Source organism: Alligator mississippiensis, chromosome 8, assembly GCF_030867095.1.
Source record: "Alligator mississippiensis isolate rAllMis1 chromosome 8, rAllMis1, whole genome shotgun sequence".
NCBI classification, from domain to species: domain Eukaryota; kingdom Metazoa; phylum Chordata; order Crocodylia; family Alligatoridae; genus Alligator; species Alligator mississippiensis.
Genome location: NC_081831.1, coordinates 70,742,018 through 70,755,962, shown reverse-complemented (window position 1 = coordinate 70,755,962; position 13,945 = coordinate 70,742,018). Strand labels below are relative to the sequence as shown.

Below are 13,945 nucleotides of genomic sequence, written 5' to 3'. Positions count from 1 at the left end.
TCTCCAAATCGGGATGAATCTCCGCCGAACCAAATCAGCAACCGAAGCTTCGCACAGCCCTAATTCTTATGTCCCCTTTCTATACCTTTCAATTATTAGTGATGGAAATATTTTTTCATCAGTCTGTGAGTGTGAGGTAAAATTGACACTTACTGCTAAAAATTGAATTTTGCCAAGCTTAATTATACTGAAGAATATTTAAAGAAATTTACGTTCTTTTTCTACATGCTGCTATCAAAGAACCATTTCCAGGTCTGGTCCAGTCCCACCCTGGCCTAGTAATCTGTTTTGTAGAGTACCAGTATGATGGCTGATCACCAGGGGCTCCTATACATATGCAGGGAGGCGGCTCCAACATGTTGTAATTACAGTGCATCGGAGCAGACTCAATTAATCTAGCCTGCTGGAGCATGGTAATTACCACACTTCAGCAGACTCCAGTATCATGTGTGTCAGCATCCCTGCACTGAAAAAGGCAGTTGGGCACTTTAAAGCTTGTTCAATGAGTTTTAGTTCAAAGTACCAGCCACCATTTTTCAGCACAGGGACGCTGATACACATGACACTCCAGGTGCTTTAAATGGCATGGCTCTTTGAGCTGTGCTAATTAAAGTGCCCCCCCCCCCCCCCTTTCCCAGGAGCACATATATAAATTCCCCAGGTTTTGTTCAGGATCTAGAAGGATTGCCCTGCCCCTTCCTCCACATGGCAAAATTAGCAAATTTTTCTCTGGGATTTTTGAAGCTTCCAACCCACCTCCCAGAGGTCCAGTTTGAAGGATTAAATTACATTTGTTGAAACACTGGTGGTAAGGAGCATACTAGGTGAGTTAGAAATGGATCTTGTAAGGTCTCTCTAACTCAATGGACTGCATGGTGAGAGAGTACATATCCATGTTGTGAGCACGTAGCTCATCCTCCTTTCATCCACCTCTCACAAGGAGGGATACAGGCTGTGTATCTGGCTTCCAGCCAGGGAGCTTTGGATAAACCTGATAATGTGGAGGAGGAAATGTCCTCCGATCTGCCAAAATATGTCTCTAGTTTTCTCCCTAAAGATGCAATTTCAAAAAGTAAAGTCACATTGCAAACTTTATATTCTGTATCTATATGTCAAGTAAACTACTGCCAATTTTAAGAATTTTGTGAATTTTTTTCTGTCTAGACAAGTCTTAAAACTGAACATATCATAATGGTCATAATGTAGCTAGCCTGTGATCAACAGGGATCTGGGTTTTCTGTTTCCCACAGCAAAGGGGGGAAAAATGTGGATTTTCCCTTTTACCCAAGAGAAATGTGGATTTTTCATTTTAACAAAGAACCAGATGGGTTTTGCTCTTTTGCAAAGAGCTCTCTGCAGACCGGCAGAGTCTCAGCCTGCAAAGGGCTAGGGGGAGTCGGAGGAGGGCAGGCAGGCAGGGGACACCATGTGCATGTACATGCATAAGGCTGACAGGCAGCCTGAAGAGCAGCTCCCATAGATAAGTCGGGGAGGGGGGGGGATTGAGGCCCCCACAGAGAGGGAGGGAGGAAGGTGGGCAGGGAGGGACTGGGGTTGGGTTGCTGCCCAGCCTGGGAGGTGTATGGGGCTTGGGGCCCTAATGCACAGCCACTGGGCCCCAGCATGGAGTGAGATGCAGCTGCAGGTGGCTTGTCCGGGGCGGGGGGGCAGTTCCCCGCTGCTGCATGCACTTCCAGTGGGGCAGGGGGGACCTGTGCCCCCCAAATCTGTGCATGGGGCAGGTGCAGGCTACCTGCTGCAGGCTTGGGTTCTCTGCTCTGCTGCTCTCCCCTTGGGCCTTCACAACCTGATGGGTGGGACCCAGTGTGGGACGGCAGAGCAGGGCTGGGTGGGAAGGCTCATGCCACCGCTGTGAGCTCCGTGCTGCCCTGGAGAGGTGCCCCCTGCTTGCCTTGCAGCAGCAGGGAGAGTGGCACAGGATTGTGCCCCTCATTGCTCCAGGGCGGGCAGGGGACACGTCACCAAGGCAATGTGGAGCTCATAGTGTCAAGAAGCTTCCCCACCTGACCCTGCTCTGGCCTGCCATGCCAGGTCCCACCCGCTGGACTGTGGAGGCCCCAGGGGAGGGCAGCAGGACAGGAACGCTGAGCCCGCAGTGGGCAGCCCACACCCGCCACTCCTCATGGGCTCCAGTCTGGCTCTGCCACCTGTGGGGGAGGGGGCGCCAGGCACTTGGGCTGCAGCAGCCACCACCTCCTGCGGGTGCCAGCTGGGGCTCGGGCGCTGCTGTGGAGGGCAGGGGGCTGCGGACCTGGGTCCCTGGCCCCATACCGCTGGCAGCTGGGGGCCCCCTCCAGCAGGACTGGGGGGAAAAGGGGGCTGTGGGTGGAGGGTGAGGGGTGCCAGCAGGGCTGGGGGCTTTGGGTGGGGAGGGAGGGACCTGGACCTGCATCCTGGTGAGCTAAGGGTGCAGGGGGAGCTCTGATTTTCCATGTTAAAATACCCCAAATCAAATACCAAAATTTATTGGTACTCAGAATTTATTTTACTATAGAGACTAAGGCACTGGTAGGCTTCCAAATTGCTTTAATATTGTAAATATATCAATAAAGCATTGCGTTCAATTGATACTTACATTACACTATATAGTGGTGTTTCATTTCAATTGTGTACTTTGGGGATTTTATCAGAGAATTTGCAATTTTTTTTTTATCAAGGAAAACCAGGATCTCTGGTAATCAATAACTGGTAAGCAACAACCTGAACTTCCTCAATAAGTTGCTTAGCAATGGTTTTGTAGATTCAGAATGAGGGCAATTTGGTAAAAACCCAAAACAAAACCAAACAAATTTCTAAATTCTAATCCCAGCTCTGACACTGGTTAAATTGGCAATTCAATTTTCATTGAAGTCAATTAAATCTTTTCATTGTCTTCAACAGGAGGTATCAAGAAATATCCACAAACTCAAAGGTACAAACAACAGCCATGCTGTGAGTTAACTGAAGCTAATATTAATTTCAAATGATCACACTTGTAAGGCATATAACACAATACACATCCTTAATATTATTTCATTTTCTAAAATACTTTGCCTAGTAGTAGGATTTCAAGGGTTTATCTGTTTCTTGGAAACAGCTTCCGAATCATCCTAATGTACTAAGCAACTCCTACTAGAGTAGACTTTGGCAAAAATTCCTATTTACTATTAGTCTGTGGGCTTGATATAGATATCTCCTATTTTTCAAACCAAATAAGCCCATTCTCAATTAATCTGATGTCATCTTTTTCCTTCTAAAATGATATTTATGTTATTTCACTTCTATTAAATGGAACTTGTTTTTTATGGAAGGGTACCAGGCATACTGGGAGTTACTATGGAATTATTATAGAATACGCACATATATTTCAACTCTCATTTATTATGTTATATGCTATTCCATTATACAAGTTAATGAGCAGATGGAACCTAGAGTCTGATGTTTCAAACTATCAGTTGAGACAGGATTAAAATGTCTATACATCCAAAATATTTATTTTTCTGTTCCAGTGGAGATGAAATTTGACCTTCTCTCAAAGAAAAAACTGCTGTGGGGTACCTGAACAATTTAAAAGGTTTATTGTCCATAGTGACTGAATTCTAAATTATTCAAGAGAAGAAGAAACCTCAAGTGCTATAGCTGGAAACATTAAAATTGCATCTCATTGTAGCTGACAATTTTTTATATTTTTATTTCCATAAATGGCTTTTACTTCCTGCATTATTAAATTTAGGGTCATATTTACAACTTCTTAGCTTAAGTTTGTGGTGATATTTACAGCTTTCAATATTTTTTACAATACGGAAATTTGAAATATTTTCAGATCTTTTGTTTTTTTGCAATGAAAGCACATGGGGCTTTCCAACTGAATTTCTAACCCTTGCCACATATCTTTTTTAAATATGATCCGTCTCTAGAGAGGTTAGATTTACTGTTTAATTAGACAGAAAATGACAAAATACAAGAGACATGTCAGAGTAACAGATACTGAACAATACTATGTAAAAGAAAGATCATGAGAAATAAAATCACGCTACATTAAAGGGTAAGTTAATATTAACTCAGACATAGGCTTCCTTCACAAATAAGTTATTGATGAAGGACACTGGCCAGACAGTAATTGTCTCCCTACCTGCTGGTTTATGAGTGTCACATGCCTCCCTGCCTATGGAGTTGCGGAGGTTTTATTTGCTGTGGAAAAGGTTCTGTAATGTTGATTTTCACCTTACCCAGTCATCCAAATCTGCTTCTTTACTTCTACCCCAAAGATGCACAGCAATGATAATGGAGGAGACAACGAACTGAGGACATCCTGGTGATAATGATTCTATTCCGACAGCTAGTCAGACACAGAAGAATTTGTTTAAATTGCTGTCATGTTGGCAGAGCTCAAGAAGAGACCTCGGACAAAAGGAGAGATGGGTCTCCAACAGGCTAAAGATTCTTCCCCTTCCTTGTTCACTGGGCTGGGTTCATATCCTGCTCACTTCCCGGCATCACAGATGAAAAGGCACAACAGATTCCCACCACTCAGGTTATTTTGCCTTCTGAAGTTGGGAGAGATTTTTCTTGATTTCATCCTTCAGCATTACAGGGACACAGCCCGACCAATATGCAGCTTTCTGGATCCTGGAAGGCCATGTATGTGAGTGTTGCACAGGCAAATTGATTTTGCTTATGGAGTGCTCACATAAGAACAAGGTAGTATACTAGTAATGGCTAAATGTCTTGGTAAGTGATAATCATACGATTTCTACTGACATTAGACTGCATCGTGAACGAGATGGTGTCCATAGAAAAATGGAAATCCAAGGATCCTAAAAAAAGTCCTGAGCATTACTTCTTTCTGATATTAATGCTATGGAGACTGAACAGACCCACTTAGATTTTAATTTCCCCTGCATTTTTTAGACATTAAAGCCATATCCACACTACATGGCTTCAACGAATCTGAATCTCAGGTTCACAGTCAGGTACTTCACTATTATTATCAGGGTAACAAGGTTGTTTAATTTATGCTGAAATCGGCACAGTATTTGGAGCATCACCATTTTACTAAAGGGGAGATTTCAATGCCATTCAGCAAGCAACTAACCTTAGCACCAACATGGGCTAAATGGGTTAGAGGAACTAGATAAGAAATTTGATTGGGAGAAAAAACAAGAAAACAGGCAAATGTGTGAAAATGCTTAAGTACAAAAACCAAAATGAAAATAAACACTTCAGAGGAAATCAAAATAAAGCAGCATTTGATACTCTGAGTAATAGAACAGGAAGGTTATAGATTAATGTCAGTCTAGACCTTTGGATAAAATAAATGCAAAATTATACTTGAAATAAGCCCATAAGCCCATCCAAAAGTGTAATCTATATGGTTTATCCATGAAAAGGGCACAATAACATAATATGGAGATGACCAAGATAAGTGTTACAGTTAGAATCCACATTTTAAAGTGTCATTTCCCCCCCCCCCTTTTTCTTTGGAGCTTACTGAAAAAGCTATACCAAAACACCAGAAAAACAAAACAGAAGTGGAATACTTATATAAAAATATTGAGTCAACTAACAGGGCATGGAAAAGATGAAAAACATGCTTTACTGAGTTGTCTGAGTTTAAAATGTACCCCATAAAAAGCAATAAGCTACGTTGAGATGGGGCTGTCAGAGATAATGACAATATATGGCACTGTAAATCATAAGATTTGAAAGATTAGAGGAAAGTATCTATGAAACCTGAAAAACATAATTATTTTAGTGGAAAGGAAGGGAATAGGCAATAGGTTGTGAGTACTTTATCCTGGGGGAGAAAAAAATCAATTTATGGAAGAGACCTATAATATTATTCTGCTAAAAAAGAGTATCAGTGGTTCCTGTGTTTTTTGTGGTGAGAGATCATTTCAGTCTTAGGTTGGTAACAGTTGCAAAGTATTCTCTCAGCACTGCAAGGAAATTACTGCACGTTCATATGTCATTTTAACAGTGAATAAATTGTTTTCAGTTTTGTATGCGACTATGTGAGGACATGGTACACGCACAGGTGCGTCCATATTATAATCCTGGACACTTGCATCTCACTCAATTGGCAGTCCAATCTGCTGGACACACACTTGCTCCTATTTCTTTGTCACCTAGCAGTTGTTATGCCTTCTCCTCTTGAGATGCTCCTTTTTCCTGTTTTCACTTGTTTCTTACTAGCTCTGGGTGGAAGCAGTATAGCCAGGTTAGCATGTCAAAGGGCTCAGACTAATTAACACTGTGGCATTTATTAGCGTAGGCACAATACAGTGCTAACACGGCTATCCTGATTCTGGTTTTGGAGACAGCCTGAGCAAAGTCATCTTACAGAATCTCTGTATGTCTCTGCCTTGCGCTGCTTGGACGTACAAGTCACTTTAGCTCTCTGCCCAATGAAAACGAGTAACAGTTTGTGCCTTGGCAAGGGAAGATGAACTATTTATATTTGTAAATCATTTGGTGATCTTAACAAAGAAGCAAGACTTAGCAGTAGCATTTGTTTGCATAGTTATAATAAAATAATAAATGTGAGGTATACCACCATCGGGAAATTTCTAAAATGTAGTGCCTCATTGTCTACTCCTTTAAATCTATCCTTTTCAATGTAAAACTCTTCACAGTCTAATTACAGAAGAGAACATTTCTAACCACAGTATGCTGAATTTATTTTTGGAGCCATGGATCTTTTTTTCATGTTCATGTGATATATTACATCTCTACCAGGAGGAGGCTTAGAACAGTGATTCTCAACCAGGGCACTGGTGAGCCACTCTGGGGTGCCTTGACATCCTTTTGAGGGTCCTGTGGGGTGCCACACAATGTTAGCGCTGTTAGGTGTTCAAATATGATTCACAAGATAAATAGAGATTTCAAATAGCAACCCACAGTATTAAAAACATTCTGACCTGTCGTGGTCTTTCTGAGTTCTTTAAAACAGAAGAATTGCTCCAGTATATTTTCTAAGTAAAAAAAAAAAGAGTGAAAACTTAAAGCTGACATATTCCAATGGGTGTCTTGAGTTGAAAAAAGATTGAGAACCACTGGCACAGAAACCTGCTTCATTTCTGACCGTCAGTAGGAAACAGGATTTATAAGTCACATGAGTAGTTCTAGGAAGTGCTTTTGTTTCTGAAACAAAAGTCTCTAAATCTATATGGTCATTGCTAAATTTTGTAAATTATGGTGCTGTTTATGAATTAACATGAGATACAGTTGGAAAAAAGTGCTGATCATATGCATTCTGATTTTTGCCCAGTTATTACATTTATAAACTAATCTACTATTTGAATGCAAATGTTCTGAATAAAAAATAAATTCTGCCTACACATATTATTAGGTAGATTTGGGGATGATCAAAGTTTTAGCACAAGAACACCTGGCCATTACCATGTTTGATTTCATTCTGCACAATTATTTTTATCTGAGCTGTGGGTAGAGAGAAAACCCAGATATAATGGTAATTAATCTTCTAATCACCCCAGTGAAGGTGGAAAAGCAAGTCATTAACACCTCTTTTCTCTAAGGCTGGTTTGCATGCTATAGACTTTCTATCTGCTACTTTCATTCCTGGATCATATTATTGTCTCCAAATAACTCCCATATTTAGTCAAAAGAATAGGTGTGAGATTATACTTAACCATTATATAGGCCTGTACTTGATTTCATAAGAGATCAGAGACAGCTCTCAGAAGCTACCGAAGGTCAACCAAGATAGTCACTAAAAACATTTTAGCTCAGGAATATGATTGTAGAAAGCTCCCAGACTTCAGGCCTTGTTACACATTGCACTTTGAGCTGCTCAGTTGTTGACTGGTGTTAGCGGCAGCTTGAGTTTGTAGCAGTCACACCTAAAAACCTTCTCTGACTGTCCCCCACTTGTTCAGCTATGACTCGCCATTAGAGGGCTGGTGAGTAGGCGCCTGACTAGGAGCAACAGCTGTGAGCTGATACTACAGGGCTGGTGAACCACGATGGGCTTCTACCCCTGGTCTAGGTGAGGATGTGTGAGACATGGGTTGGAAGGGACGTGGTGGGGAGACAAGAAGCTGGGAGGCAGAGAGTTACTGGGATGAGGATGGGTAATGAAATGGGAGGTAGAAGGAAACAGGTGGGGAAAGGGTGGGGAAATGAAGGAAGCCAGCCACTGAAGGATAAAATATAAAGAAGTAAAAAAAAAAAATTTAAAAAAGAAATAAAGAGAAAGTAAATTAAAGAAGGTGTCATGTTTTAATAAATTGGGATTTGGGATCAGGGTGTGGAGCATGCTGGTCATGCTTCGCGGGGTGGATCAGAGGTGGTAGCAGTGAGGGAAGGCACTTTTGGGGGAGCTAGTACCCCTGCCTTAGAACAGAAACCCCAGCTTACTGGGATCCAATCTGGCCCCCTACCTTGTTCCCACCAAGCCTGCCCTACACCGCACTCCCACATTTATCCACGCCCTGAGACTTGGCTAGTTGGCCTGTGCTCTGCAGGCTCTATGCAAGGGATTACACCCCTGAGGCAGGAAAGGGAGTTAGCTTGGTGCCATAACTGCCCCCCTGGGCAGTAGAGTTCAGGACGTGGAAAGTTTGTCCACACAGAACAGGAGGGTGGAAGAGGGGACACTATATCCTGGGATGTTGGAGGACTGCAACTTGGGCAGCTCATCTGTGGGGAATGGCCACACATTAATGGAACATGAGCTGGGTAACATGAAACAGAGATAAACCAGCCCTGGAGTGGGATAACTTTAAGCTCCCTAAAGTGTGTTTAAAACTAGTTTGAGGTGTTAATCTGTGGATAATCCAGGGGTTAAGAGCTCCAGGAGCTGCCTAAAACTAATGTGTAACAAGGCCCTTTGTCATTCAAGGAAAACAAATCCACATAGTCTCATCAACCTTGAACCACTAACTCCAAGCATAGTGCTGTCATCAGTAACCAATTACTTTCAATTAGACTATAGAGCTGCCTTCATGGTTGGCTATAGTCAATAGGAAGTTTGTAGAATCAGAGTCAGCAAAATGAAAAGAGCTGAACAAGAAGTATAATTAAATTATTTTCCGTAACAGAAAGGTCTGAAAAAGAGAAAATGAACTATGATGAAGCAATACTGCCGAAGACCTGAAAGAATGTCCATTAAATTCAATGGAAAAGTTCTTAGTATGCTAACGATTGGATTGGCTTCTTAAAGTAAATGCTAATCCTTACTTCAAGGGAACCAATGGGGACCTTTCTTTATGGAAATAAATTTAATCAGAAATTCTAATACCAACTATATATCACTGGCTTATATTACTGATTTTTAATATTCATTTGTGAAGTAACAGAACGAGAATGGAAATGTACTTGTATATATTGTAGGTACTTGAAAAACACGTATTTGGTGGTTTAACTACTCTCTACAATTTGTTCTCAGCTGTGTTCTACTGAATTGCCCCCAAGTAAGCATGGTTTCCTTCGGCCTAGTTCTTATGTAAAAGCTTGTATTATGAAATATGGAAAAATGTGGTTAATTGTGAAATTCAATAGGAGCATCAGAAAAACAACCTGGGTATGCTGTACTATTTACAAAAAGAATGATCATATTATGACCAAAAACTAAATTTGTGAATTCATCTGATTTCAAAAGAAGTTTTACTTCTTGATTCTTTATCTGGAATTAAACATGACAGATTTCTTAAGCAAGTAACATGCCAAAATCTTAACTCAGAAAGAGACTATGAAAGCAATTAATGAGCCTCTCCTCTCAGGTCTAATTTATGCCCTTTCAGAGGAGAGTGACTTATTCAAAGTGACACTGGTATTTTAGCAGCCTATCTATTTAAAACAGTATTTTGCTTTTTATGAATAAGGCCAAAACAATCTCATCTTATTGCAAGAAAACCAGTTATTGCCATGAGTTAATAGCTACACTGTTGAAAATACTGAAAGGTGCTTCTACACTTATGAAAGGAAACCATTTTTTGTACATGTTATATTACAATTTTAGGGTCAGATCTAGGTAAACTCAGTGCAACAGTTTTAATTATGGGTTACACTTTCTGTCTTTTGAGAAAAAATTGAAGAGTCAAAGCAAACCTCATCTGAACATACCCTGTGTCAAACCCACAATGTTTTCTCAGGGAAGGAAAAGGTTGGGCAAAATTTTAGATATAATTTACTCAAGAGGTCTGTCTGTGGGCACACATCTAACTAATGGCCATAAAATTAGCTATTGTTCACATGAAACAGAAAGCTTTGGGCCAACCCAGATAAGCCGTGCCCAGAGAAAGCCGTGCCCAAGTATCTGATGGCCGAATGAAGGCGTTTTACATTGCAGATTCTTTTTGAATCAAAGATTTATTTTATTTGCACGCTTATAAGTTTTCAGGGTAGGTTATTTAGATAAACTGTCTAAGGTCTGAACCCTTACTACAGCATTTTCTTTTTTTTTCAGGACTAAGTCTTGCACTATCCATGCTGTATTGTCTCTGTAATCATTTCCGAAACCACAAACCATTTTGGCCTTCTTTTGTACGTGCACCTGTGAGGCTATCCTGGAGGTTTACATGTACAGCTGAACAGAGAATAATGAATTCCTTGGGAATTGCTTCCCAAAGACCAAAGGCTGAGTGACTTTAGAAGCTCTGGAGTGCAATGACTTCTCTTACCTGCCGAGTTTCGCTGATATTGTGAACTGTCTCTTAGGAGCCCACAAGATGGAGCTGCATGGGCGCAAAGATGTTTGCATGAAAGTCAAAAACAGGCATGCAGTACATACTTCTTGAGCAGTCAAATACCCCCAGCGTTTTTCAAAATGTGGGCTTTTATAAGCCTTAGTGATCTAGGGGTAAACACGTGATAATGTCAACAACACTAGATTCTCATTGAACAAGTTTCGCGTGTGCCTGAATTACAAAGGGATCATTCCTTTCAATCCTATCGTTTGCTTACTTCATCCCATACCCTTTTAGCCCCTTCCCCAACTTCTACACAAAGTTTGTAGAGCGAGTTGTTATACCTGGTCTCCAGTGGTATATTACTATTCAAGACCCAGCTGTTGTGCAGATGCACAGAATCCTGTGTACCGGTTGGGGGGGTTGGAGCAGCTGGACTGGGCTGGCTGCGAGTTGTCATTGATCTTCTCTGGAGAGAATCCGCTGTTGGAGGTGGTTTTCTGCTGCAGGTGCACGCATGTGGTGGTGGGGGCGGGGGCGGGAGCGGTCGAAACGTGAACTGGTTGTGTGGGCTGCCCGGCATTTCTGAAAAGAAAACAAAATCGGTGAGAACAAACAAATCCGTAGCGTTATTATTTTAAAACATCAATCAGGACAGTGCAATACTCTACTTAACAGCATTACTGCATCACGCAACCAATCATGTAGCAAGTTCAGTCCGTCTGTAAATTTGTGTTGTAACATATGAATTGATTTAAAATACTCTTATGAAATAAAGAATCAAGATTTGAATTTATATGTAAATTCGTCAGTGCTGCAGTGGTTAAAATAAATGAAGCAGCACTCATGTAATTTGTCATAGGCGCAACTTTTTTTTTTGGGGGTACAGAACAAATAAATCAGGCTGACATTGAGTTGCAGCAGAGAAACCATCTGATTTCATCAGCTGTAAATCCCATTTAGGAAAATACCTGTGAAAGGAACAGACACATTATAAGAATAAACATCCTGCACTTCAAATCAAAACAGAGAATAATTCAGTCAAGCCCTCTTCAAAACCACCAAGCAACAAACATCTTCCATGAAATACGGTTAACAGATTTCTACTACTGCATTAATGTATTTGTAAATTAGACTTGGGAAAAGTTTTAATGGAGACTGCCAGTGAAGCAATAACGACACAGACACCTGGAGAGAAGGTTTTACGGCTGTTGAAGGCAGAGGGGCTGGTAGTGAGTTTGAAGCCGTCAGCCTAGACTGTAAAGCGAATGAAGCTCTTAATAGGTGCTGTAAAAGAAGACTGTTGTGTGGGTATAATCACGGCCCTGTTATTTATTGGTTCTGTTGCTGCCCAACAAGAGTTTGAAGCATTGCCCTGATGCCGGTATTGTTGCCTTGAAGGCACACTAAACATCTTGCTCCCACCGCTCACCTCCAAAGGCCTCCAAAGCATCTGAGGCAGGAACAATATTGAAAGGAGAAAAAATATGAGGGAGAGAGCAAAGGCATTTCTCAGAGGAGGCATCAAGACACTGTCATTTCCTTTTAAAGGTTACAGTAATAGCTTCATTAACAAGAAGCTAACAAAAGCCAGAAAAGTTGCTGCCAGATGCAACACAAAGAACAGTCATGCTACTTACCTGAAACCCTCCCGGTCCCTAGATTCCCTCCCGCAAAGTGCCTTGCATTTGCATGTGCTGTTGCTGCTGCCAGTGAAAATGTGTTCGCCCCCCCTTTCGAAAAGTTTCGAAATAATGTTTTATTAACCCTTTGTGGACTTAAACCCTATTTATACCGCAATAAAACCTGACACCTTTGCCCTGTTTCACACCTGTAAGCTGACACGTATCCCTTCTGTGCTGGGGATCACTGAGGTGGGTGTGATCGACAGGCTTCATGTGACGCCCTTCCTGTGTACTTATGCAAGAATACAGCTGCTAGCTTGTTTGGGCAGAGGCTGGCAAGCTCTTTGGTAGCACTAGTACCTTTACTTTTGCTATACTTCTACAGGGATTGTGCCGCCTATAGGTGTTGTAAGGCCTAAGGCCCTTCCTAGCTGACCCTCAGCCCACCAGCGGCAGCAGGGTGGGGGCCAGGAATGCATCACTCAGGTCTCCTGCTAGATGTTTCCTCTCGCCTGCCAAAACTTTGATGTTACAGTACTGGGAGACATTTCCCCATCAAGTGACCTTCCCAACCTCAACCACCCTGGTTTCTTCACCCCACCCTAACCATTTCCTGCCTCTGAGCAATGATCTGTGCCAGGGCCTATTGATGTTGCCCCATTGAAACAGGTCAAACAGCAGCCCTTGGCAGTAGCCTGGCCGAAAGCCAATTCCTGACATGGCTCTCCCTCTTCTAGAGTCCTACCAGGCCATAGATGCTCGGACCTGCCCTGGTTGAGGGTCCTTTCCCTGGATGGGTGACCCCTGGGGCAATATGTAACTCAATCTTCACAAAACTATAACAGAAAAATGGCAGCAACCACCGCTATAATCTTCAATCTCTTTTTAGAGGGGATCTCTCTCTGGTAGCATCAGTCCAATTCACTACCTTGATCTTCGCCACCCAAGGAGAACCTCCACCTCACAGGCTCTCTTCCCAAAGTATCAAAAGTCCTGCAATCGAACCCTGTGCCAGGCGTTCACCTCAGCAGAGGGGTAGGGTCCTGTGTGGGAAACGCCCAAGAGCCTGGACCTCTCACTCCCTCCACAGCCTTCTTGAACACCCCTGACCTATCTCCCATCTCAAATCTCTGCCTCCTTGGCACACCGCAGGCTTCCCCCCTAGGTCCATCGCCGGAGCCAAAAGTACCTCTTAGCAGCTTCCTCTCTGCCAATCCGGAGTGCGAGGTTGCTCCAGAAACACCATACTGGTCCTGGTTTGCAGCTTTCGTGCACCGCTTTCACCAAGGTAAGCAGGGGGTGCAGGTTATTCTTTTGGATTTCCTCTCCCCCTTTCACAGGGATGCAATTTGTATTTATCCTGAAATTTGCAGCTTCTGGGTGGGCAGCTCCTTTAATTGCCTGTAAAGTGTATTTGGCCTGCTGGTCTCACAAGTTTTAGGTCACTGAGTAAGAACCAATTGGTTTTCTAGGTGCTGGATGAAATGAATAATGAAGCTACTGAACCAGCAAAAAAAGTTTGTTTTTTGAAGAGGCCCAAATCTAAGCAGTGCAAGCTGGGACAGACTTTAAAATAGGGAGGTAAAAAGGTAATAAACAGCAATGGGTAAATGTGAATGGGGGAAACAAGCTATATGTAAATGGAGAAAAAACAGTGGTGCAAATTTCTGG

At 42.3% G+C, this 13,945-nt stretch overlaps 1 protein-coding gene across 3 annotated transcripts in view; it reads right to left on the bottom strand.

Annotated features, from left to right (window-relative positions):
• Positions 1-13,945, bottom strand: part of TENM1 (teneurin transmembrane protein 1) — a 1,265,690-nt gene that overhangs the window by 214,393 nt on the left and 1,037,352 nt on the right. For 2 of the 3 annotated variants that reach the window (XM_059732824.1, XM_059732825.1), the window contains one exon: positions 10,994-11,234. In XM_059732824.1, coding sequence (XP_059588807.1) covers positions 10,994-11,234 — 241 coding nt within the window. Of the gene's footprint in view, positions 1-10,993; positions 11,235-13,945 lie in introns of those variants that run through there. The other variant, XM_059732827.1, reaches the window with a different exon arrangement.